We start from the raw sequence: 25,744 nt of genomic DNA, 5'->3' as shown, positions 1-25,744 counted from the left end.
GACTGGAAGGTGGAGGAGCTGCAAAAGGAAACAAGAATGCAAAAACAAGCTCGTGAAAAAGACTGATGGCTGCTCTGTTAAAGATAAAATTATCACTGGCATAGTTCAAATCCTCCCTCATTGAGTATGGCTATATTATTACTTACAAACAGCACTCATTTGTTCATGTTCAGCCTCCTCAATTGGTAATTATTTCTTTCTCTTTTTTTTTTTTTTTCTTTTTTTTTAAAACACCAGATTCACTACGTTAAATCAGTGTATACCATCAGCAGGACTGCACTATGTATTCATGGTTTGATACTGTAATGTGCGTAAGCTTTGTCCTTTCACTGTCACATCCTAGCAATCTTATTTGCGTTCTTTGTTGTATGGGAAATGCAGGATTAAAATTTTAGTTGAGATGTGTTTGTTTTAAATCTGTATGTTCTGATGCGTCACTGCTGTGATTACACTGTGTTTGCAAGATGGGGATTATAACAAGGAAAAGTTTGAAATTTGGCCATACAGTTATTCATTTTTGTGTTTTTTATCTTGAATTTTGGGATTTTTTTTTTAACATATATATTTTCTGTGCAGCAATGAGATTTCGCTTTAAAAAAAACTCACATAAAGTAACATCCTAAAGATAATATTCTTCTGACACAAAAATAGAGGCAAATTACACATTAATGTATAAGATAATATAACTAAAGTAATTTAAAACCCTCTTAGCCCTGTATAAGAAGTTTGCTCTGAAATCACCTTTCCCATCTTATTAAACTGAGGCACTAAAATGTTAAATGTTGAAAACAAAGCTGTGAGAAATGTAATGTTGCATTTTTGTGCAAAAACAAGAATGAACCTAGATACATTATGAAGCGCCAAAATTACATTCCTCTCATTTTATCTTTAAAACTGCACATATCTGATTTTATATGTTTAATGCAAAAACAAACACCTTACATTTAGCAACTAAGTTCCCCCATAGTTCTTTTGTTTAAATTTTGCATTGATTTGTAAAAATCTTGGAATATTGAGGTACTTTTAAAGTATGGCATGCTCTTAAATACATATAGTATATTTGTGTCTGCGGAGGAGAATTTTATAGAATAACTAGTTGTAAATGTTATATATATATATATATATATATATATATATATATATATATATATATATATATAATGAAACATTCACAGTTTAACCATTATTAATAAAAGGCAGTAAAAAGTGAAGTGTTGCAACCATGATTTCTTCACTTATCTGCATTCATTCAGCCATCTTCAGCTTTAAGATGATTTCAATATCAAAACAACAAAATGGCATTGCTGTCTTTATAGGGCTTGTCCTATGTTATTAGGGGGGAAAAAGGATGTGATAAATTGCCTATGCATGTACACATTAAGCATTGCCTAATATGTAAATGTTTACATGTTTGCCTATTTTCTTTTTCTCCATCCTGATCAATTATTAATGATTACTGATTATTAATTGGAACCAATATTGGTAGAACGTCATTCCAGTCATTCTGCTGCATGTTTGAAGATCTCAAAACGATTGTTTTAAAATAAACTAATGCAAGCTAATTGGCGCAACCTAAAGGTTTAAAAATGAATTTGTTGTGCTGAATCTGTTGAAAGTTGCTGTGCAAAAAAAGATGCCTCAAGTAAAAAATAAAAAATACATAAAGAGAGGGAGGAGGGGGGGTTGGGGTAAATGTGATGTCGGTAAAGTTTACTTGTGTAATATTAATGTATGATACCCTAAAATAAAGAATCAAGTTGTCCACAGGTATGCATAAAGCCAGCTTGCTTTCGTTTTTCGATACAGATTTACATTTATTTATTTATTAATTTAGGAGATGCTTTTATCCAAAGTGAATTAGTTTTTTTAGAATAGTTATTTGTAACAATTTTTTTTATTTAATGCTTATTACATTTGCATAATAATTAAATGCACATTCCCAGATGTAAATGAGCTATTTTGGCTTAAACTGGCCACAATTATACACAACAATTTTTATATAATATAAATATGTATGTATGTATATTAAAAAAAAAGCACAAACATATTGTGTTTAAAAGGTTTAAAGACTGATAACCTCTTATCTAACTGCTTTGGTCAAACTTTCAAGACAGATGCTATATGCAAATGGCCCCTGTGTTATTCAGTAGTTTTGTTCAGGTTTTGCCAACATCTATCCATCTATCAACATATATCTTTTGACAGTTGTTTGCGTGAAAGTGTTGAGGTTGGCAAGTATCTTCATGATAGGTATAATAAAAACAAAGTACACTTTAAAAAGCCAAAAGCACCCTATAAGAGCCATGAATGATAGACTAACTGATGATATTGTCTTTACTTCTCCTCAAGGGATTGTTGACTTTGACCCATGCTCATCAGACATCATGCATTTTAAATTAAGTTTTGGAGAATGATGTTTTGTTTAATCTTGGCTCAGTTAGAATTAGACACTTCCTGTCAATAGGAGCGAGGCCCTTTTTGGTATCGTCATCAGAATTTGCTCTGAGCAAGTGGTTTGGTGATAAATTAACAAAATGATAGGCTATCAGTTCTCAAGATTATTTTTTGCAAAACATTGTGTGAAAACAGACCCCCTTGGACATAATATTCTTCAACCAGGTGCTGAAGTCCTTGGTCTCCTGGAGGAAATTGATATAATTTTCTTGGATGCTGACCCTTTGTCTAGGCTACGTGGAATTTCCCTGAATAACTAAAACGTAGTAAGAAAAAATTAAATAATATTTTAGTGAAATAATACATATAGCGGCTATATCAAAATTATTTGTCTAATATAATAGGTTATTTTACCCTCTAATAAAAATCTTCATATCCACCCAAAAAAGCTTGAAGGCTATAGGGCGTAAACATAGACTATAGAATAAAAAACAAAACAAGGATAACCATTATGTAGCCTAAATTAAATCTCTGTAATACACTATTTGCTGGAAATGATCAATATCTGTCGCCTCTTTTGCTGATGAGGCTATTTTCGGTCACGTGACAAATAAATTAAACTTAGACCAGAAGATCCAGTCGAGTGGCTAACTATTTCGTTTATTCAATAACACATTACATATGACATAAATCATACAATAAGGGGATGCATCATGGCAGAAAATGAATAACAATTTATTTCAAATCAATTAAAAAGACAGTGGGCTACATGCACAAGCACAACAAAGTGAAAGACTAATTTATGTTAGAGGCAGGCAACAAGTGTCATGCCGACCAGGTCTAGAATGCAATTTTTTTTATTCATCAAAGCTTAAGTCGCGCGCCGCTGAATATCGCGTTCCTACGTCACGTCTAGACTAGTGTCAAGCGCGCGCATGTGGTCCTAGCGACAGGACGCTGGTATTTACGACACAGTTTGACGTGGACCGTCACCACAGCAATGGCGGATGCTGTAGGGGAAGTGCTTCAAGGCAGCTGGTAAGAAAACACCACTGATCAATTTTTACCGCAGAACGATTTACTGGTCCCAGTCTGATATTATCACTTGGAACTTGAAGTCCGTTGAAGATAGATTATTAATCACGTAGTTTTTTTTTTCACGACATCCGTTTGTGAGACAGCGATGCTGTGCTAAGCAGCTACTCTGGCTAGTCAAAGCACTTAGTGTATTGTTTTGAGACTCCAGCTGTTTCTCAGACCTTCTCAGCAGGTCGACATAGTCCTTTTATTTTTATGGTGATCTGTATAATATGTCTTCTAAGAGATTAAATATGTCATTGTTGTGTTTCCTTAGGAGTTGGCTGTGTTAAAACAGCTTTTGCTAAGTGTTAGCGTAGCTTTGGACACAATAGAATTGATGATGATTATCATACTCTGATTATATAATCTCTTATCTCCTGTATTACTTCACTATGACCATGTTTTTCCCCTACTTATATGGTATGTATGATTGTAGTTTACGGTATTCGGCTCTCCTTAAAAGTGTGAATTCTTCTGTTTAGCTCTGTAAGACATATTTCTTAGCTGTGGTAGTTTTCTGGAATTAAAAAAAAAAAAAAAAAATATTTGAAAATGGGTGGTTCATCCTTTTTTGGTACTTCCTCAAGTGATTCTTCTGAATGAATATGGACTCTTTTGTGAATATTTCAGTATGTCTTGTACAGGAGAGTTGAAATAAGTATGAACATTAGAAACTCCTCCCAAGTTATAAATGCTTGAGGAATTCTGCCCAACTACATTGACAGCTTATTGATGTCAACATTGTTTTCTGCTTTATTGTTTATCTGCACATGTGGCGTAGAAGTTCAACAGAATTATTCTGAGAAGAATTTTGAATCCTGATGTAATTCACAGCCATGGCATTTGTAAACTCTTTTTATATTGAAGGTCACCGCAAAGCACTCTTTCTCATAATCCACTATTTACCATTATAGTTTTTAAAAATGATTTTGCTTAACAAGAGAGAGCCTACACTGTGTAATGACAATTAGTTCGGCAAAAATACTTTCAATCCTAGATTTTTAATGATTCCTCTAACTTCTTTTAGTGAGCCTTTGTGTCCTCTTCCTCTTATGCTGAATATGGACCTTCCTATTTTCATAGACAATGACAAGGAAGACAAATGACTCCCTAGGAGAGATAAAAGGAGCAAAGTTTGTGGCAGGGTGGTATATATTTCAGGCTGTGATTTCTAAGTCCATTATTAACCACAGATGTTTGCATGTTAATTAGCGTGTTGCACCTTAAAAAGAATGTATTGACTCTAAAGCTTCATACCTCATTATTCAGGCAATCATCCTAAATATGTGGCAACTTGCATTTTTTCACCCCAGGTTTGAATGCTTGGTATGGCTTGTTGTTAGACAGCTTTCTTCATCTCTAGGGCGTTTTCACACGCCCCAGAAAGTCTAGTACCGAACCAAAGTTCATGTTTTGATACATTTTATACATTCGGTAAGTTTTGGTTTGGTTTCACATTGCAATTATGCGAGCGCACTAAAGAACTTTACATGACATACTTGCGTCCTGTCGTCATCATCTATGTGGGCTGCATCTTAACATTGATTGATTTGTAAACGGACGCGCACCTGACGTCAGCGTGTTGTCAATTTGGTGGATAACTTTGACAAGAATGAAAAATTATATATTTTTTTGACAAGAATGAATGAACAGACGCATATCGTTGCCACTATACTGTTACGTCATTACTACCTGCAGCACCAACTATACTCGAGGGCCGAGGCTAGTTCAAATTCGCCAAATGAACGTCCTCGTTGTGCGAACATTTTATCGTCGCCGGCAGGAAAGGAGGACAAGACTGCAAGCAATCCTGCGAGAACCACCGGAACTTCCTGTAAATGATCTGAAAGTCCGAACCATACAGAAAATGCTTTCCCACTAGAAACGAACCAAACCTTTGTTCAGTTTGACCACAGTCCGGACCAAACAGACGAAATTTGAGAAAAGTCTCGAGACTACCTCTTTTCGTCTGACCAAATTTCGTCTGTTTGGTCCGGACTGTGGTCCGGGGGAGGTTTCGCACCTGTAATTTTGATTCGGATCAAACTGAAAACAAAGGTAGGTGTGAAAGGGCCCTAAGAGTATGTCAGGACTTTAGAGTGATTATGGGAACCCATCATTAATAATCAACTTGATTTCTACTACAGTTACACCTTTACAGTGTTTAGTTTTCTTGATGTATTTATTTAACCATGTTTTTCCACTGGTGTTAATAAATGTGTCACCATGGTGATGTTGTTTAGGTCGATAACAAATGAGGTTTTGTCAAAATTGCGAGAACGACTTTTGATAGAATGGGTTGAAAATTATGCTGTAAAAAAACCATTCATGCCATTAACTACTATATTGCAGGTACTTATAAACAATTAAGTGTTTTGTATTATTGCTCTAAAAAAGAGTTTATTTTGTAATGCGTCACTCACTGGTGTTTTTGCTGAAGCTGAGAAGAGGTTGTGTGTGTGAAAGAATCGGAGCATCTGCGGTGTGTTTGTGTGAGTGATGCGCATTGTTTGATTTCAGCACAGTTGTTCTCAGCAGTAGTGTGTGTGAGAGTAGGGCTTTGTCTGCCAGTTTCTTTCCCTGGCAGTATAGCAGATGGCAAAGAGGCCTCAGAGGATTTCTTTCTGTTTTTTTTTTTTTTGCTAAAAATGCAATTTAGTGCAAGTCGAGTGTTTTTTTATTTTCTCCTGAAGAACCCTGTACCAGGTTCTTGGCTTGTTCTGCTAGTGTCTAGAATTTGTAATAGCTCTCGGAGAAACCCTAGAGGAGAGTAAAGTGCAGAAGAGCAGTGCAGAGAGACTGAATACCCTTTTGACTGAATATTGAATTTGGTAGAAGCCTCTTTCTGCAGCTGAATTCTCAGTAATGTGTATTCATCGCACAGCCGTGTCAGCTACCGTGTATACACACACCTTATTTGTTGTGGTGATATTAATTTCTGTATAGCTGCTCAGCATATTAGGCTATTGCTCATAAATGATTCATGTCACTGCTGTTCACACATGCTTTTTGTTTTTTGCCTGTGCTATTTTATGTTGTTGTTTATATAAAAATGCATCAGACTGAATAGGAATAAATTCATCAGACACTTAACACAAATTTTTTTTTTTCTCCTTAATTCTGGTATAGGTTAATTAGAATAAGTTGCCATTGTCTTTATACTCTCTTTATATTAAAGGGGATAGTTCACCCAAAAATGAAAATTCTGTCATCAATTACTCACCCTCATGTCCTTCCCTTCCAAGACTTTTGTTTATCTTTGGAAATTAAAGTAGTTTAAAAGTAATTTAAAGTAAAATTAAATTAAAGTAAAGTAAATAATAAATTTCCGTCCCTCCATAGGAAGTCTATTCTCACAAAACTTCTTCAGATCGTTCATAAAGAAGATTGTAAAATAAATCCATATGAATTAATCCAAGTCAACTGAAGAGACACGATTGCGTTATACGATAAACAGTTTTAATTTAAGCTTTTATTCACGTTAACACATTGATCAGTAAACGAACGTTTTGGGTCAGTAATTTTTTTTAATGCAATTTAAGGGTGCATTTTATTGATCAAAAAGTGACAGTACAGACATTTATGATGTTAAAAATGATTAAAATGTAAAATAAATACTGTTCTTGCAAACTTTCCATTCATCAAAAATCCTGATATTAGTATATTGTCTTACGTTTTACACAAAAATTAAGCAGCACAACCAATTTAGACATTGATACTTGAGCACCAAATTGATCATCATATTAGAATGATTTCTGATGGATTATATGACACTGAAGAATGGAGTAATGGCTGCTGAAAATTCAGCTTTGCCATCACAAGAGTAAATTGCATCTTAAAATATATTAAAATAGAAAACAGATTTTTAAAAATTTTAGTGATTTTTCACAATATTACTACTGTATGTTTGATGCCTTGGTGAGCATAAGAGACTTCTTTCAAAAATATCGTAAAAAATCTTTCATACCCCCTGCTAGGGCTGCATGATATATTTAGCATCAATATCGTGCGCATCCGCGATAGCGATAGACACATCGCAGTATGAGAAATGTCAAGTAGGGATTAATAGATCCGTGATCCGAACGGGCCAGCTGCTTCCCAGGTTCGGAACACATGATCGTGGATTGATTGCAAAGTTTAACCGTCATAGAGTGAAAGTTTATCATTTGCATGTGTTTTTAAGTCCTGCAAGTTTAAAAATCAGTTCTCTTTCTCATCCTTTTGAGCTTAAACAAATATAAATTGTATTAATTATATTAGTAATATTCTATTTATACACTGAAGACTTTGATTTTACATTTGATTATTAAATTTCTGTGCCTGAATACTGTTAGATTTACCTATACCTGAAAAACTGCTTATTTCATTTGTATCTTTCTTCCATTGTATTTTATCTATGCTTTGTAAGTATTATTTTCTTTGCAGATGCACTCCGCTACAAAATCATCCTAGAATGAATCATTCTTTACAAATAGAGCTATTAAAATCATCTGGTGAAATTGTTTTCATATCGCAGTATATATAGCAGAAACACAAAATGTCGCGATGTAGGTTTTTTCCAATATCGTGCAGCCCTACCCCCAGCTTTTGAGTCGTAGGATGAAATATAGAATTTTTATATAATGTTTTTAAAACCCTTCTGTTTCTGCTTGCATAGTTTCTGCGTACATGTAGGTAATGCAAACACTTGAATTCAGAAAACTTGAATGTGGTCAAAATCTGCCCTTGACTTCTGCTGAGTGAAATTTGAGTGATCAGGTCACAGTGTGTCACGTGTGCATTTACTGTGTTTTCTGAAGGAATCAGGATCTGGCAGACGCTCTTGACTTGGCAGAATGTGATCTGGACACTGATCAGGATGGTGTCATCCAGGTCCGAAACCTTTCCCCACCACAGCGGGCAAAGTTATGGATGGTAAGTGTATAAAGACTAAACAGCTTGACTAATCAGCCTGTGTAGCCTCATGTGGAAATATTGACTATTTGTATTATGACAAAGCTATGGAAAGATTGTAAATGTGTGTTGATGAGAGAGACAGAAAAAGTCTTATGTGTAAAATACATAAGAGATCCATGCAGGGCTTTGTTTTAAAGAATTTCCCTCAGAGTCAATGGGTCCCAAAGGGCTTTAGAGAGCCTCTGTATTGATCAGATGGCCATTAAGGAAACTGTAGCTTAGCTTGGAGTGTAGGACCCTTTAAACGTACCCCACGTGGGAGATTAGCTTATATCTAATGGTTTGCTAATTAGAGTTGTCATTTCTGCCATATATACCACCATCCAGATAATTTGTTATATCATAATTTTACACACAGGGAGGCTTTGTTTGAATTCAACTACATTTAGAAAAAAAGGCCAGTAAACAGTCAGTAATAGAATAAATAAACAAATTGCAAACAATAGCACAAATAAGTACAATAGAATAAAGAGACAAATTAAATAAACATGGCTTTAAGTTTTTCAGGTGGGTCTAACAGTAGTATTCAGAAAATAAATACTACAGAATTTTAAGTAATCAAATGTAAAATAACACTGGATAGTTTCCATTCTAAAAATTAAATACAGACTAATGCTTACAAATAAAGTTACAAAAGTTATTCTGTCAAGATCAGCGAGTGATTTTCTCTTTGTTCTTTGATTAACATGACAGAAAGCATCAGGTTTATTAAGCTGCTGTCACTATACAAGCTTATGCACGGATCCAATAAGCTGTTACACAACATGCGGAGAGAAAAGAGAGTGAGAATGCGCAGCTGGTGTCGTGTATCAATACTGCAGAAAAGGAGTATTGGAACCATTTCTGATATTTCAGTATCAATATTGAAATATCAATATTTTTGACAACCCTAGTGCTGCTGATAAAGCCTTGTTGAACTGTAGGTGTTTTCTCTGTTTAATTTTCTAAGTTTTAGTTTCATGTGTGTTGACAGATTGCTTTGAACGTGTCTGGTAAAGGAGATAGTCTGTCCTCATGGGATGGGGCTTTGGACCTAGCAGAACAGACGCTCATTCACACCCGCAGTCAGCAGATTATTGGTGAATCACCTCTCCTCATTTTCAATTTGTCATTTATGCGTGGTTATGTACTAAACATTAGGGCTAGGCGATATGACCAAAAAAATTAAATCTTAGTATTTTTTGGCTATACGGTTATGTCTCTGTATTTTCTTCTTTTTTTATTTGGATAAAAAAAATCTGTATTTATTAAAAGAAAATAAGTTATTTCACATCCTGCCCAATGTTGTTCTACAAACAATGTTCATATTGAAGGCTATGAATAACAAATATAGTGAATGTAACCAATGTAGGCTATGCTATATATTATGTGCAAAAAGGGTTAAAATAACATTACATTCTAATATTGTGACATTACATTCTAAAAACAAAAATAATGCTTTTTAAAGCAGAAGTTAAAGTCACTAAACTAAAAATTATGACTCTAATAAACTGACACACATCCGGTTTTCACCCAGTTGTTTATGTTCATTTAAGACATAACCTACTGTTTACATGAATACTCAACATGATATAACTTACTGTATATAACTGTGTGTGTGCTCACATTCAAGCGCAATAAGCTGCAAAAGATAACTGAATTTGAGATCACATGCTGTCTGAAGCCCCGTTCACACTGCCAGCGATTTTGTTGCTTGTGGGCGTTCGTAGTGCTGTCGCTCTAATGTTATTGGCAGACTACACGTCTGGCCATATCTATAGAAAGTACAACATATATAAAACTAAGATATCATTCTAATTAGGCTCAAAAGTTTTAAAAGTGATATTATGCAGTTGGAGAGTATTGTTATATTAACCACAGAAGTGCCCAGTGCATTAAATCATTAACTTGATTAACGATCGATCAATCAACAAATTAAACTCACTCATACTGTCAACAGTTAGGCCTACTAAAATGTCATTCGAATTTGACAAATAATAAATTTTCTTGTCCCTAATAACCAACATAATGCAGTGGAAACTGTAAAATGAACTGCAGCCGTGCTAAACTTGAATCATACAGTTACAACACACGAACTATCAATGCATGAATCAAACTCACTAAGACTGTCGACAGATTGTTTTCCATGCATAATTTTGCTATATTCATGTTAGTGTTGTCACGATACCGAAATTATTGTTTCGATACCGATACCAAGTCAAGTTCGTTTTGCCGTCTTAATGTTTGATGAAAATGTCATAACTCAGTCTTCCAGTGAAAATGACAGACTTTCAGTGACTTATACCGGACTTCTGTAATTATTTAGTTTGCTTGAACCCCACCTCTCCACAATCAACTGCAAGCTTGCAACCAAGCCCATTTTTGATAAGTTGTTTCAATCACAACGTCACATTGCGGAAGAAAAGCTCTATTCCATTTTATGGTGAATTCATTTTTTATCACAAATACAATTGAAAAAAAATCTTTTTTTTAGATTTCCTGTATAAAGGTTAGTTAGTTAGTTATTCTTCCTTGGTCTTTCTGTAAAAATAGCTAGTGTGGCAAGAACAAGGCATCAAGCAATGTACTACTATTTTTCCCACAAGCCGTAGTTTACAGTGTTGTGAAATACAGCCCCATAAAAACCAGTGGGTTTTTTTATATAATGATGCTAATCTTTGACCTCTGCAATCTTTGCATATAGATGAGCTGGGGATACCAGTGGAGGAAGGGCGGGACCTGGTGTCAGATGTGGAGTCAGTGATCACCTTCTACTGCAAATCCAGAAATGTCACCTTCACTCCAGATCTTAGTTGGCCACACATCCTCAAACCACTCTTGGGCTTACAGCTGTCCCGCAGAGACCTATACAACTGCTTCTATGCCATCATGAATAAATACATCCCACGGTAGTAGGAGTTGTTCATCTGTCTGTGTATAAAAAAAATTAATAAACACAACCCCCACAGTTTTGCTTTTCATCAGTTTTTTTTTTTTTTTTTTCACTCCAAAACTTACCTGATCCAGGATTTATTTCTGCAATGACAAATTTGGTTTGATGTAATTTGATCAAACATTAATAATAATAATTAATAATAATAATAAAATGTTGATGTTATGTCGAAAATCAGAATCCCTGAAATTACCATGTCTTGTCTAAAAAGGCAAAGGGCCAGTTTTGAAATGTTCAGTTTTGTTCAAGGTGATTAAATTCCACCAACTTTAACTGTGAAACACTTTAGGTTGGCAGAGGGGGGAACATGCATGCTTTGTATATCAGTTTCCTTGATTTAGTGTCATATTGTTTGTCCTTTGCAGAGACTGTTTTGTGAAAGGACGGCCGTTTCACCTATTCAGGCTCCTGTTGCAGTACCATGAGCCTGAACTCTGCTCCTTCCTGGATACAAAAAAGATCACTCCTGATTCCTATGCCATCAGCTGGGTCAGTCTTTTTCTGGCAATAGTTGATTAAATATTTGGCTTGGTACAGGAGTATCCAAACCTGCTCGTGCATGGCCAACGAATTTAGCTCCAAGCCTCCACCTTACCCCTGTACACCTTCTGGGAGTTTCTAGTAATCCTCATGACCTTGATTAACTGGTGCAGGTGTGTTAAATGAAGGTTGAAGCTAAAGTATGTAGGACAATGGCCCTCCAGGAGCATGATTGGACACCCCTAGCTTAGTAGATAAATACGTAACTTATACATGCTATGGAGCTAGTCTGGAAAAAAAGTGTTATGGTCATATTCCTAGAATGAATCAAATATACATTTTTCATTTTTGCTAAAGACCTTGACACTTATATATAATTTTTTTTTTTTTTTTCCATTCCTGTTTCCTGTAGCTGGGCAGTCTCTTTTCTAGCCACTGTCTCCCTGAGGTAACACAGGCCTTGTGGGATGTTTATCTCCAACAGGCTGACCCTTTTCTCATCTTCTTCCTCTTGCTCATCATCCTTGTCAATGCCAAGTATGTGACAGTTCAGACTGTTCAGTGCATTTAGTTGAGTAAAGGGGTCCTATTATGCTCATTCACAGGTTCATAATTTTGTTTATGGCATCTACTAAATATGTTCATACATCGTTTAATGTTCTTTTTTTTTTTTTTTTGTAAACTTTTATTTTTATAAACAATTTACATTGTTGCAGGGCCTGTTTTCACCCTCTGTCTGAACACTCTGTTTTAGTTTCAGTTTTGTTTAAAACCCACCTTACGAAAAGCCCAGTCTGCTTTGATTGGTCAACCACCTCAATCTGTTGAACAGTAAGTTGGTCTACCACTTCAAGCGTGTATCTAGCCTGGTTAAAACCAGACCATTCTCAGTAGTAACTGAGTTATGGTCTGGCAAAGCTTCATTAATAACTCATTTCCAAAGGGGCGTCACCAACGGACGTCGCTCAAATGCCTCTGGGTGCAATTGGATAGACCTAAAACCAATCAGAGCGATCGTCATCGTGTAAAGCCATATGCTGCGTCCCAATTCGCCTAAGTTACACTACGCCATAAAAGTATGTACTCTTTTTGTGAAGAAAAGGTATTTACTTTTGAATGTGTGGCAAAAAAGTAGGCAAGCTTTGGGACATACTACTTCGTCATCTTTATCGGACGGATCTGTCGCGTGCATCCTGTGACGTAAACTGCCCTGTCAATCATCTTGTCACAGTTAAAATCCTCTATTAAATCGAATTTAATTTCCTACCGTTTTGGAGAGAAATGTAGTAGCACGTTCATCTGCCAGTGGGTCTTTCATGGAGACTGTCCTCATGTGTTTGCAATTTGAATATAATAATGCATTTAAAAGTTGGTGAGCTTCACCAACGGACGTCGCTCAAATGCCTCTGGGCGCAATTGGATAGACCTAAAACCAATCAGAGCGATCGTCATTGTGTAAAGCCCGCCTCAACGTTTCTGATTGGTGCCGCGATTTCGACGGATTAGAAATGGGCTTGAATGAGCTCTTTGCCAGACTACTTGCAGAGCAAATCTAAATTTGCCGGAAGTTGTCTGGGTTTTCCCAGGCTAGCGTGTATCGGAAATGTAATGCCCTTACCATAGCCATTTGCAAGAGTTCAGAAACCCTGCTTATTGATATAGAGAATAACTCCCTTTGGAGTGGACTTTGTGCTTTCTAACTTTGCAGCCCTTTTTCATGCACAAACAGCAACATTACACAGTAAAGAAAAAAAGCATAATAGGACCCCTTTAATGAACTACACTAAGGCAGTTTTACTCGCCTGTTCATGAGATCAAGTCAAAAGATGTTTTTCTTCTTTTTCTGATGTCCAGAGACAGCATTCTTGCCCAAGAAGGAGATGGCAAAGAGGAGATAATCAGTAATTTTTCTCTTTTTTTTTTTTTACTTTTAATTGTTTAATTGAATGCATTATTTAATAATAATAAAAATACATTACAAAACCCTGTTGCATTGTGACAAGTGTACAGCTGTAATTTTTGTATTATTATTATTTTTCTCAGAAATGCTGGAGCTGTCTCCTTCATTACTAGAGGCAGAGGACATTGAAGACTTGTTCTCTTTAGCACAGTATTACAACAGCAAGACGCCTCTATCGCTTAGAAAGGTAAGCATTATATCCCTGTTCTTATTTTCAACTTCCTATAGATATGATGCACACCACAATAGATCAGGAACTGTGCTGCATTGCAATAACATCTTTTAAAAGCATATAGCATAATTTAAAAGTTTAATAATCACGTTCTCCACCCTCAAATGTAATACCTTTTTAAATAGTTAATATGTTTGTTATCCCACTTAAGATGTTTTATGACCTTACATTTCACAAAACTGAGGAGCTGCAGGCTTTTTTTTATTCACACACATTACACATACATTTTACTGTTCGCACGCATCTCTACACTGTAAAAAATGTTACTGCTATTTACTTAAAAAAATTATGGTAACAATATTACACATAATATTTTTGAGTAGTTAAAGCTTGATTTCATTCATGAAATCTACCTGAATAAATCATGTAAAATGCCCTAATTTATTTAGTCTATGACATAATGAATTAAAATTTTTTAGTGAAATGTGCTTTTTTATTTGAAACATTTTTTATTCTCAAGTGAATGGATATGACCTGTTTATATTTAACTTTGAGATATATTGTTTTATAAAAAGACTGTATACTGCTAGGACAGTACAGAATCAAACTTGTTACTGCACTATCATTAGCAGAGTTATTGCTACATGTATATAACAATATGTTTCATAATATTAAATAAATGCAGTTATTCACAACCTAACCATAAGCCCTACTCTTCTGCACAATGGTAACGATCAAAACTTTAACATAATAGAAACTCTTTCAAATGTCAAACATACCTGAACATTAAACATTAACAGATGTTTCCCTTTACTCAAAAACACATGAAATAACACTTAATTTCAAGATTTACTCTCCATTTCCAGCCATGTGCAAAGCATGCTGGGAACAAACAATGGCGTCTCTAAATAAAACCGCATAAATGAGCTAATTCTCTTAAAATAAATAGGTAGCCCCTTTTCCTTAATTTTATGAGGTTTATCAGTTCCTCAATTCAAGCCTTAAAATTGTGTATGTTTCCTTAAAAAAAATAGGAAAATGCATCTCTTGGTTTTATTAGTGAAATGTTCTCAATATTTTCTAATAAACACTGAACCACAATTTTCTTAATGAAATATACATAATATTTTTAATGATCACCTCAATTTTTTTAATGAAAATTACAAGACTCATGATTCATTTTTTACAGTGTATTAATTTACAAATGCAAGTGAATCACACTATCGAGCCCTGAGGTATTACATGCTTAAGTATTTGATGTGTGTGCAGGAAAACCATAATCTGTTTGGCAGCAGTCTGGTTGCCCTAAAAGAAGAGGACATGGACCTGAGTCAAGCACTCTGTCTGCCCGTATCCGTCCCTGAGATCCTTCAAGCCAACCAGCTACAACCTGTGAGTCCCCACTCCAAGACTACTGTTGAAGACCTCTCCAAATCATCTTTAATGATTATTAATGTTTTTGATAAGGGTTCAACATTAAAGGGATAGTTCACCCAGAAATTAAATTTGTCATTTACTCTTTTTACTCCCTCATATATTTTCATGATCTTTGACAAATGAAGATAGTTTTAATGTTTTCATACTATTCTTCAAAAAGTACATTAAGACATTGTAAAATTAATCTTTATGAATGAAGCAGTTAAGTCTCTTTTGAAGAGACTTTCAAGTCATTGTATATGATGAACATTTAATTTAGGCTTTTATTCACATATAAACATTGATCATCGCACATACATAGAACACATCAATTATGGTAAACATGCTTGATGTGTAAGAACAAATCTTTGTGAGTGTCAAGCATGCATGCTTGAGCTTCTGTTTGCCATATTTGATGTGCTCTATGTATGTATGTATTTATGTACAATGCAAAAAAACTGTTTCTTCAAATTCACACCCTCTGACCTTGAAAACATCTTGAGTTTTCAGCATGTGATGCCCTATTTCAAGTGATGCTAGTTTTACGGTTTTATGCTACTTAGGAGGGTGTGAGGTTTTTTGTAGTCGACTGCCGTCCTGCAGAGCAGTACAATGCTGGTCACCTCTCCACTGCCTTTCACTTGGACTCTGACCTGGTAAGAATTTTTGTAAGCAGAGAAGAATGCCTTTGATTTGAAAATGCAATTGCATTTGTAAATATTTGGCTTAATATGAATGTCAAATAGAGTTTCTGAAATAGAGATTCTGATCCACTTTGTTTCCACAAAAATACTATGTTTAATATGTGTAGCTGCCTCACAGAGGAATTGCACACAGCTCTGTGCACCTGTGTCCTTCACGTCCTTGTCTTGGTTCACAGATGCTCCATAATCCCTCTGAGTTTGCCCTGTCAGTGAAGTCTCTTCTTGAGGCACAGAAGCAGTCTCTGGAGTCGGGCTCTGTGGCCAGCGGAGAGCATCTGTGCTTCATGGGCAGTGGACGTGAAGAAGAGGACATGTACATGAACATGGTGCTTGCCCACTTTCTACAGGTGAGAACTTTGTCTGCTGCTACATATTGAATTGTTGTGTAAATTATTATTCAAAGAATTTCATAACTATTAGAAATGTATTTTCCTTTCCTTTGTCTAGAAAAATAAAGAGTATGTGAGCATAGCAAAAGGTGGATTTATGGGTAAGTTTTATTTTCAGCAACATGAACACTTTTTTAATCATCTGTACACTGTACCTTCTGGTCAAATTTGGAACAAAATGCAATTGATAAATAAAATATCAACAAACAATAAGAGGCACACTATGTAACTTTTCACCACTAGAGGTTGTTTATTCAAAACAATGGCGTAGCTTGATGACGCCTTGATTTCATGGAATCATGGTAGTTGTTGTCTTCACCTCTACAGCCGGTGGAGAATACGATGGAACTCGGACAGAAATCATATTCATGGATGACCGGTAATGTATTAAAGATTTATTAACGTTACGAAAGCCGTTGGAGCGAAACGAGGCCGCTGGAGTGATTGCTAATGAGAGACAAGCACGACACACGGCTCGAGAGCAGTGGAGCTTTTATAATGCCACAGACTGCTTCCGCTTCTTCCGGTCATGCGCACGTAGGGTAACGCAGCGTTGTTTTATCATATCATATCATACATTTGAGTGTGTTGAAAGTTGTTATAATGCTACTCTGTGCGTTCACTCTGCGGCTACTATATGAGGCACTTGTTGCACACCGCAGTGAGCTAGATCGATATTAGGCATGGTAAATCAAGAAAACGAGATTTCAACAAAAAGTTCAAATGTGTTGAGCTGTATAACGATTAGTTTTTTTCGATGAATATATCCAAACAGTTGGTCACCTGTCTAATGAAACACATAATATATTAAAGCGTCTTTGGTGTTTCCATGGTTTCTACAAAATATAATTAACCGGAAATCGAGGGTAACGCGGGTATGATGTCATTGATAGGCGACGCATGGGCATGGTCCACGTCCTGGTTAAAACTGCTTATTTCTCTGGATTTAAGCATTCTTAGAAACATTTGGGATAATCTAAGTACACAAATCAACAAAATATATAGCATTGTTCTAGTGGTTTTTCAATATTTTGATCCAAAAATCTTACATAGTGTGCCTTTAAATAAATAAAATGTAATGCATTTGGATGTATTTATAAAATCTGATCAGCAGTTTTACATGGTGACAGAAGCAGTTTTATTGTGCTGATGAGACTCGCTGCCTTTTTGTTTCTTTTACTCTCAGCATTGCAGCAGCACCTGGCAGATATTAATGTTGAAGGGCCGGATAATGTTTATGTTCACTGGATTGTGAGCACCTCAGGATCCCACAGTAGCCTCAGCTCAGCTGACGTGAGTTTAGTGTGTATGTGAGTGTGAGAGATGCACGTTACATCATCAGATTGTGCATTAAAGCTGTACTAGGGCATGCAGGGCATGCAGCCCATAAACCATGCTTTTGTGGCCCATGTCCTCCTCATCAATATTTTCTCAATCTGTTTTCAAGATAATTATGGTACTTCTCTGAAGATTTATCCACCTCATTTTTTACATAGGAGCATGCATGGCCATTTTTTATCTTGATGTGCGAGGCTTCCGTTGTCAGCTGCTTCCAGCTGTACAACTGATAAATGTATTATTGTAATTAAAACACAATGGCTTGTAGCTCAAATAGTTTTACTGCTTACTGCCCTTTGTTATTCTTCTAGTTAATTACTTATAGTGGCTAAGGAATCTGAAGTCTCACACACATTCATAGGAAACAGCTTACTTCCCTTTTGAAAAATAAGCTGAATACATGTAGCATCTTCCTTTCATTTTCTGGGTGGCATTTAGTGTCATCTAGTGGACATTGTATGTAAAGCAAGCCATTAAATTAAACTTCCATTCAACTTCCATTGTGATAAGCAAATGCCTCTCAAACTTGGATTAAGTTAATTCAGCCCATCTCTTATATTGATACAGGGGGAACTGAACAGCACAGATGGCAAAGGAGTTAAATCACTTGTCAACAAAATGACTTTTGCGCTCAAGTCAAAGTCAGTTAATGTGAAGGAGAAGATGATCAGCTTCATTGAAAACACTTCCACACCGGTGGACAGGTGAGCATCCTTAATCTTCAGTTCACCAGACAGGCATTCTTTCACATCCTTCTCTGCGGATATGTCCGTCTATTGATTAAAAAAAAAAGAACAATTGATGAGAAGAAAAAAAAAGTTAAATGAACAGATCTCTCTTTTTTTTTTTTTAAACCCCTTACTTAAGAAAAGAACTTAAATGATATTACATAGAGGCATTTATTTAAAGTGATTGATTTTCTGAAGTCTTCCTTTTTTAATCATCCTCCCAACCTATGCCCTGTTATTTCACACTAGAATGTCTTTCAATCTACCCTGGCCAGACAAGGGAATACTGGATCGGTAAGACTTCATTACTGTTTGTCTGTGCCCCCTTCAGCGTGCATCCGGTTTCCGCAACTTGCCCTCTCAAGGTGGCGCTGTCGGCTTTAGCTCATTGTAGGGGTTTTCAAAGCCCATATTAAACGGCACACTCATGCTCTAACACCATATGCATCTGCATCACCTACATCTATAGTACAAATATCCTATTCAGTCTTTTGAATTTCCTGTTTCCTGCTAAAATTCTTCAGAGAATATCATCAGAGTAGTGTAATATTCTAGAGTTTGTGACTTTGTCATCCACTACCAAATATTCACATGCATGTGTAGTAGAATTCACAAATACCACTCAGAATGGTGGAAGCTGTGAACCACAGGTATTTTTGTCACTTTGTGACCGTGTTGGCTGTTGTGACCTCTTTCACTGCATTTGCCACTTTGTGCCTTTGCTTGTTTTATGCCAGCAGTGTCTGTCTCACAGCCTGAAGTCTGAGTCCTCTTTGATGCCCCTTACTTGTGTGGAGGGAGACTGCAGTTCTTCATTGTTTTTATACAGATTTGATCACTGCTGTGGAAGGCTGGGGCAATTTTGATTTAATGTTAAAGTTGTTCAGTTTTACTGTAAAATGGACTCTTAAGAGATTCGCTTTGTAAACTCTGGCCTTCCACACTTTGATTCTCATCTTTGTTAAAATGCAAACATGTTAACTTCCCTCTCTTCCAACTAACAGTATTCATCTTTCTAATCCTAGAGGACACCTCATCTCACTACCATGCTCTTAGAATGCCTGTTTTAGCACAAGGAAGACAATGCCACTGTGAAGGACAAACCTTTTTTCTTCTAGTGGCTCTTGTAAGTACTTCTGATGCTTTTTCTTTTTTTCTTTAGGCACGTAAGCAGCAGTGATCGGGTGGGGAAGCCATACAGGGGTGTGAAGCCTGTTTTCAGCATCGGAGATGAGGAAGAGTATGATACAGGTAAATACATAGGTCCATCTAAACCAGGGACATTCAACCTCTTCCAGGCAACTCAACTTACACTTTCCTGCAGAGTTTTGTTCAAACTCCAATCAAACACGCATAAGCCAGTGTTGGTATTTGAAAATCCAACACAAAAACTGACACCTTTTAAGCTGAAAAACAAAATGCAAAAATATCACAGAATATACAGCTCAAGTCACATGGGATAATTCAGTGTTTGGATCGCATTTTACAGAGTTTGATGAGAAACAAACCAAAATGTTATTTATTTTTTAGTGGAAATCTTGACCTATGCCATGTCATACTGGCTTGCAGAATTCTTTTTAATCATAATTTCTATTAAGCAAGGTATTAGGGAACCAAAACAAAACATCTTTTAAAACTATATATTAACAAAATAACCTACCCTTTTTCCAAGACAATATTCAAAAGCTATCTAAGCTGACGTACCTCTGGACCTTCTGTTGTAATAAAAATAAATATACTTAAAAATATAATGTCAGTTTAATGTTGTACATCTTTGTGTGTGTGTGTGTGTGTTTTTAAGCGTTTTAATTAAGATTATTAATACAACTATTATTGTATTGGCCCCGGACCTCTAGTTGAGAACCACTGTACTAAACCTAACTTCTAGATATTTATAAATTCAACTTTTGGTACACTACACTCAGTCATCTCATATTTGGGTCCCTGTGTATTTCCTCAAATTGTTATTTCCTCCTTTTAGATGAGATTGACAGTTCATCAATATCAGATGATGACAGGAAAGAGATTGTCAATATACAGACTTGGATCAACAAACCAGATGTGAAGCACCATATTCCATGCAATGAAGTTAAGGAGACTGGACACATGTTCCCAAGGTGAGGCCACATGTCTGAGCACATCAGAACTAGACATGGGATTGGTGCTCCACTGTGAGGCGAAATCATCAAATAAAAGTTTAAGTATCAAAAAAAAAAAAAAAAGTTCCTCCATTTAAAAGAAAAAAAAGAAGCAAGGTTATATTCTAACTTTATAACACAATTATGTTATATTCTGGCCAAGGTATTCAGTGTAATTATACGTTTGCATATGAAAAACTGTGATGTTAATAATTCAGCCTATCAGATACTGAGGCTTCCCAGCTGATAGATGGTTGGTGGGTACATTTTAGAGCTGCACGATTAATCATTAAAAGATCGCAATCCCAATTCAAATACCCATGTGATCTTATTCATAGATGTCAATGATTCAGCCATGTCTATTAAACCTTCGAAAACTACTATCACGTTCAAATCTGTGTTCATGGTGCCGCTGGCCCAGAGAGAGCAGTTATCATGGGCACGAAACAGCTTAACAAACAGTCTTTTCAACCACACAATATCATTATTCCTGTCTTACAATTATTCAATAATTGACTCTTCAAATGAAGATTGTATCAATTACATTGTTATGCCAGTAGGTGGCGACAAGTGACTGTTAAAAATATATTTGTCATTAGCCGCGTTTCCATTACTCTTCAAATTGCGCAAATTGAAATTGCGAATTGAAAATACGCTCAATGGAAACACGTCAATTTCGCAAAAACTCCCATTTATCGCAAAAAAGTTTTTGCGCTCGCATGAGGTGGTTTTTCAGTCAATTCGAAAAAGGAATATTTCGCAAAACTGCAATGGAAACAGGTTTTGCGCATTTAGGCCCAATCCCAATTCTATTTTATACCCCTAACCCTTCGCCTACCCCTAACCCTTGCCCCTTGAAACAGAGTGCCAAGGCGTAGGGGTGAAAATATTCCCCTAAGAAATGGGACACCACTACTACACCGTTTCATTATACGTCGTCGCTATATATAGCGCCTACGTCACAGGAAATGCGCCAATGTTTATCACAAACTTCCAAGATGCCGTCGTCAGCTGTAGTCTTGCGTGAGTTACAGCTATTTTTTGCATTTTTCTTCTGAAGTTCGCAGAAAACAACGGAGATGACGATATCTTCGACGCCTAATGCTGCCGCGTTCACACCAAACGTGAATAGAGCGTCTGGCGCGAGTGATTTCAATGTTAAGACGCGTTTAAGCGCGTCTGGAGGTCTTGCGGCGCGAATGAGACGTTTAGCGCGGCGCGGTGGACGCGAATTCGCCTCATTCGCGCGTCCACGCCGCTTCAAACTGCTTTTTACACGCGTCATATTGTTAACGAACTTTAGCGTTTTTTTGCAACCGTTTCTTTGAAGAACATGACTGTAAATATGAACAAGATTGAATGTGACAAAGAAAATGATTATTGGCAGTCATGTTGCCTCTGTAGCCGGTGTATGCAGGTACATTTTTCATACCCCTTCGTTTGAAGTGTGGTCCCGAAAAATCTTCGTTTCAAGGGCTATCTGGCCCTTCCCCTTACCCCTACCCCTCCAACCAAAAGAGAATTGAGACAACCCTACCCCTTCACGGGAACGCGCAAAACAGAGGGGTAGGGCCAAGGGGTAGGGGCAAGGGGTGAATTGGGATTGAGCCTTACAGTCACCTGACTTAGAAGGCGTGTTTGGACAGAATACGAGACAGAGTTCTTGAGAAGAATGAATGACAGAAATACTGGATTCTAAACCTCAAAGAAATGCCACAATCAAGACTGTTGTGAGTCTTAAATGTTAAATTTAACAACTTAAATGTTGTGAGAAAAACCCAGAAACACCTCATATGTGCCGCTCACAGTATAAGGGTCTTTCCTTGCCATTAATGCTTGGATAACATGCCTACGTTTCCTTCCATTAATAATAATGTCTAGTGCGGTACGTGGCTGTGATGTGTGTGTGTGTGTATATATATATATATATATATATATATATATATATATATATATATATATATATATATATATATATACACACACACACACATCACAGCCACGTACCGCACTAGACATTATTATTAATGGAAGGAAACGTAGGCGTGTAAACGTGTAAACGTAGGCGTGTTACCAACGTCCGTTGCCATGATTTTTGGAATGATTTATCGCGAGAGGAAAAAATGACGTTTTAGTCGCATAACATCGGTTAATGGAAACGCCGTCATTTCGCAATAGTTTTTTGTCGATATTTAGAAAAAATCGCAAAAGTTTTGCGCAAATCTTTAATGGAAACGTGCCTATTGAAACATTCATTCAAGAGATTTGTTCAAAAACGCTGATTCATCCAGTGGTGAAACAACAGTTTTATTTATTGTTTATTTTTCCACAGTCACCTGCTGATCACTGCAACACACATGTACTGTTTGAGAGAGATCGCCGCCCGAAAAGGTTTTGCTTACATCCAGTCCAGGCAGGCCCTAAACTCTGTGGTGAAGATCACCTCCAAGAAGAAGCATCCAGAACTCATCACTTTTAAGTTTGGCAACAACAATGCTGCAGGAGTGGAGATAGTGGCTGTAGAGAGGTATGGTGAATATGACAACAGGACACAAAGAGACCTTTATGTATTTTAACTCCAAAAATACATTCATATTATTGTTTAAGAATATATTATTAATATTTTGAATGTGCTTTTATTTTTACACTTTCAGTTTTAATTTTAATAAGATTTTTTTCTTTTGTGCTTTTGTCATTTTTATACATTTTCTTTTCTTTAAATAGTACTACTCAGATTTAATTGTTTTTATTTCAGTTTTAGTTTGTTCATTTTTTTTATTTTTTATTATTATTTCCCATTAGTATGTTTAGTGCTTCAACTTAGTCACAATATGTAAGATTTTTGGATTAAAATATCCAAAAGCTACTAGAACAATATAATGTTATATTTTGTTGACCTGTGTACTTATATTATCCCAACTGTTTCCACAAATGTTTAAATCCAGAGAAATCAGCCATTTTAACCAGTGTAACAGTTCGTGTCATTGCGTCAAATTGACAATGATCTGCGTTACCCTCGATTTCCGTTGAATTTACTTCCATAGAATCCATGGAAACACCAAAGACGCTTTAATATATTATGTGTTTTATTAGACAGGTGAGCAAATGTTTGGATACTTTTATTGACAGAAAACAAATCATTGTTATATAGCTCAACACGGGTAAATCTTATTGTTCGAATCTCTTTTTTTCGTGATTTACCCTGAGTGACATTAATAATACAGCCATACAAACAATATTTTAAAATTAATTGCATTACATTTAGCAACACAAGCTACATGATACTCTAATATCGATCTAGCTTACTGTAATGTGCAACAAGTCTCTCATACCAGTCGCTGAGCGAACGCACAGAGTAACATTATAACATACAATTTTCAACACACTCAAATGTATTTTTAGTATGATTGTTTTGACCAAGTTAAACAGCAATACATTAGCTCATATATGAACATTTCTGAGTCCCGACGGATTGCTTTCCATCGGCTGTGGAGGTGAAGATGTGACCTCCCATGATTCCACACTCATTCATGGCATCATCAAGCCACGCCTTTGTTATTGCTTTAAGGGACCTCTAGTGGTGAAACTTGTTGTGAAAGTTGCCAAAGCAAAATTTATAATTATTCTATTAATTAGATATTTCATCCAGTTTTTTGTTTCAGATTTATTTCAATGAACAAAATTGTTTTTAATAGTTTATTTAATGATAATAACCCTGCTATATACTTAACAGTATATGCAAATGTTCTTAGGTTTTGTTTTGTTTTTTTGCAACACGGCATCTGGTGTCATTTACTTGTCTTTGTGTAGTTTGCAAGATTGTAAGCATAAGCATATTTCTTGTCTTCTCTTCTCAAGGTATTTAATTCCAGACGCTGGTGACGCCACTAAAGTCATCAAACAGCAAATCATGAAAGTTTTAGATGCTATGGAGAGCTCTTAGTGACAGAGACATCAGAAATGCTTCACTCCGGTCATCCAGGAGACAGCCACAGCTCCAACCAAAACAGCCTGAAGGGGAAGGGGGTAGTAGAGCATTCCCACACTTTTTTTTTTTTTTTGTCATGATCCTCCTCCCTGGGCAACACTGACGTGGAATACTGTCAAGACTCTTTGGGCACGCTGCCATCATGATTGACGGGAGTTCTAAAACTTTGGGCATGGAGATGTCAATATGAGCCTCCATTAGAAATGGTGATTTTGTTCATTTTGCTTTGTGATTTCGATTTCTGATTTGAGAAACTGACCTAATTAAGCAAGTTAGATTTTGTTATCTATCTGTCTCGAGCCTTAATGAGCTATAGCTGTTTTATATGAGTCTCAAACAGGTCCTCTGGATGAGAAAACGGTTTTGGAACCTCAATCAAGGAACCTCATTGCTCTTTTTCTGCTTTAATGTTTGAGCTCACTAATTATTTTGCCATTTGAAGATGTAAACATCATATATTGCTGAATACTCATGTAACAGAAAAAGTTTTGACATATTTATCAGAGCAGTGTTTTTACAGCAAACAAATTCACCTGGAGCCTCATCACAGGCATTGGGGTGAATATATACTTAATTTTCATATTTGGAAAGTATGGTTGCTTGCAGAAGAGGCTGCGCCAGTGTGACACACATAGACTTCCACACAACTCTGCTGCTTTCTGTACTGATTCACTAAAATGCCCAGAAATTGTTAACCTTTTGTTGGATCACCTGGTTCCATTAAGTTATCTTGTGATTGTTGCTTTCGAGATTAAAAGGAATGGGTTGATGAGACAGTGACAGTAAAATGAGATGGCCAAGTTTACGAGAGAATGTATTGAGAAAGTTGAAGATGTGAACCAGCATCTGTTGAGTAGTTATTCAGTAATGCAAGTATTATGTATTGATGCTGAAAGCACTAAAGAAAACCTGGCTTGTGAATCCAGTGTCCATCAAAAATAAATGTATACACAAACTATTTACCAGTATCAAACATGATCTATACACAAACCTTAACAGAGGTCAAATCAATGTGAGGAAATGGTAACCTTAAGAACATTTTGGGAAATAGTCCTGTCAGTTTCACACT

At 36.2% G+C, this 25,744-nt stretch overlaps 1 protein-coding gene across 2 annotated transcripts; it reads left to right on the top strand.

Moving 5' to 3' along the window:
- Nucleotides 1-3,297: 3,297 nt before the first annotated feature.
- Nucleotides 3,298-25,633, top strand: tbc1d23 (TBC1 domain family, member 23). 2 transcript variants are annotated; one of them, XM_084427031.1, is made up of 19 exons: nt 3,374-3,432; nt 8,274-8,388; nt 9,404-9,509; nt 11,114-11,318; nt 11,728-11,851; nt 12,255-12,379; nt 13,697-13,743; nt 13,886-13,989; nt 15,244-15,366; nt 15,954-16,046; nt 16,271-16,441; nt 16,542-16,584; nt 17,670-17,776; nt 18,389-18,525; nt 18,799-18,843; nt 19,712-19,800; nt 20,531-20,666; nt 23,020-23,214; nt 24,546-25,633. In XM_084427031.1, exons 1-19 carry the CDS (start codon nt 3,395-3,397, stop codon nt 24,628-24,630), a joined length of 2,088 nt encoding a protein of 695 aa, XP_084283157.1. In that variant the 5' UTR covers nt 3,374-3,394; the 3' UTR covers nt 24,631-25,633. The 2 variants fall into 2 exon arrangements, with proteins under 2 accessions (XP_084283156.1, XP_084283157.1); XM_084427030.1 differs by lacking the exon at nt 18,799-18,843 and having other exon boundaries at nt 3,298-3,432.
- The last annotated feature ends 111 nt before the right edge of the window (nt 25,634-25,744 follow it).

The sequence above is a fragment of the Rutilus rutilus genome (genome assembly GCF_951802725.1).
Source record: "Rutilus rutilus genome assembly, chromosome: 12".
NCBI classification, from domain to species: Eukaryota; Metazoa; Chordata; class Actinopteri; order Cypriniformes; family Leuciscidae; genus Rutilus; species Rutilus rutilus.
Note: the sequence above shows the minus strand (reverse complement) of the source record. Positions and strands in the feature narration are given on the sequence as shown.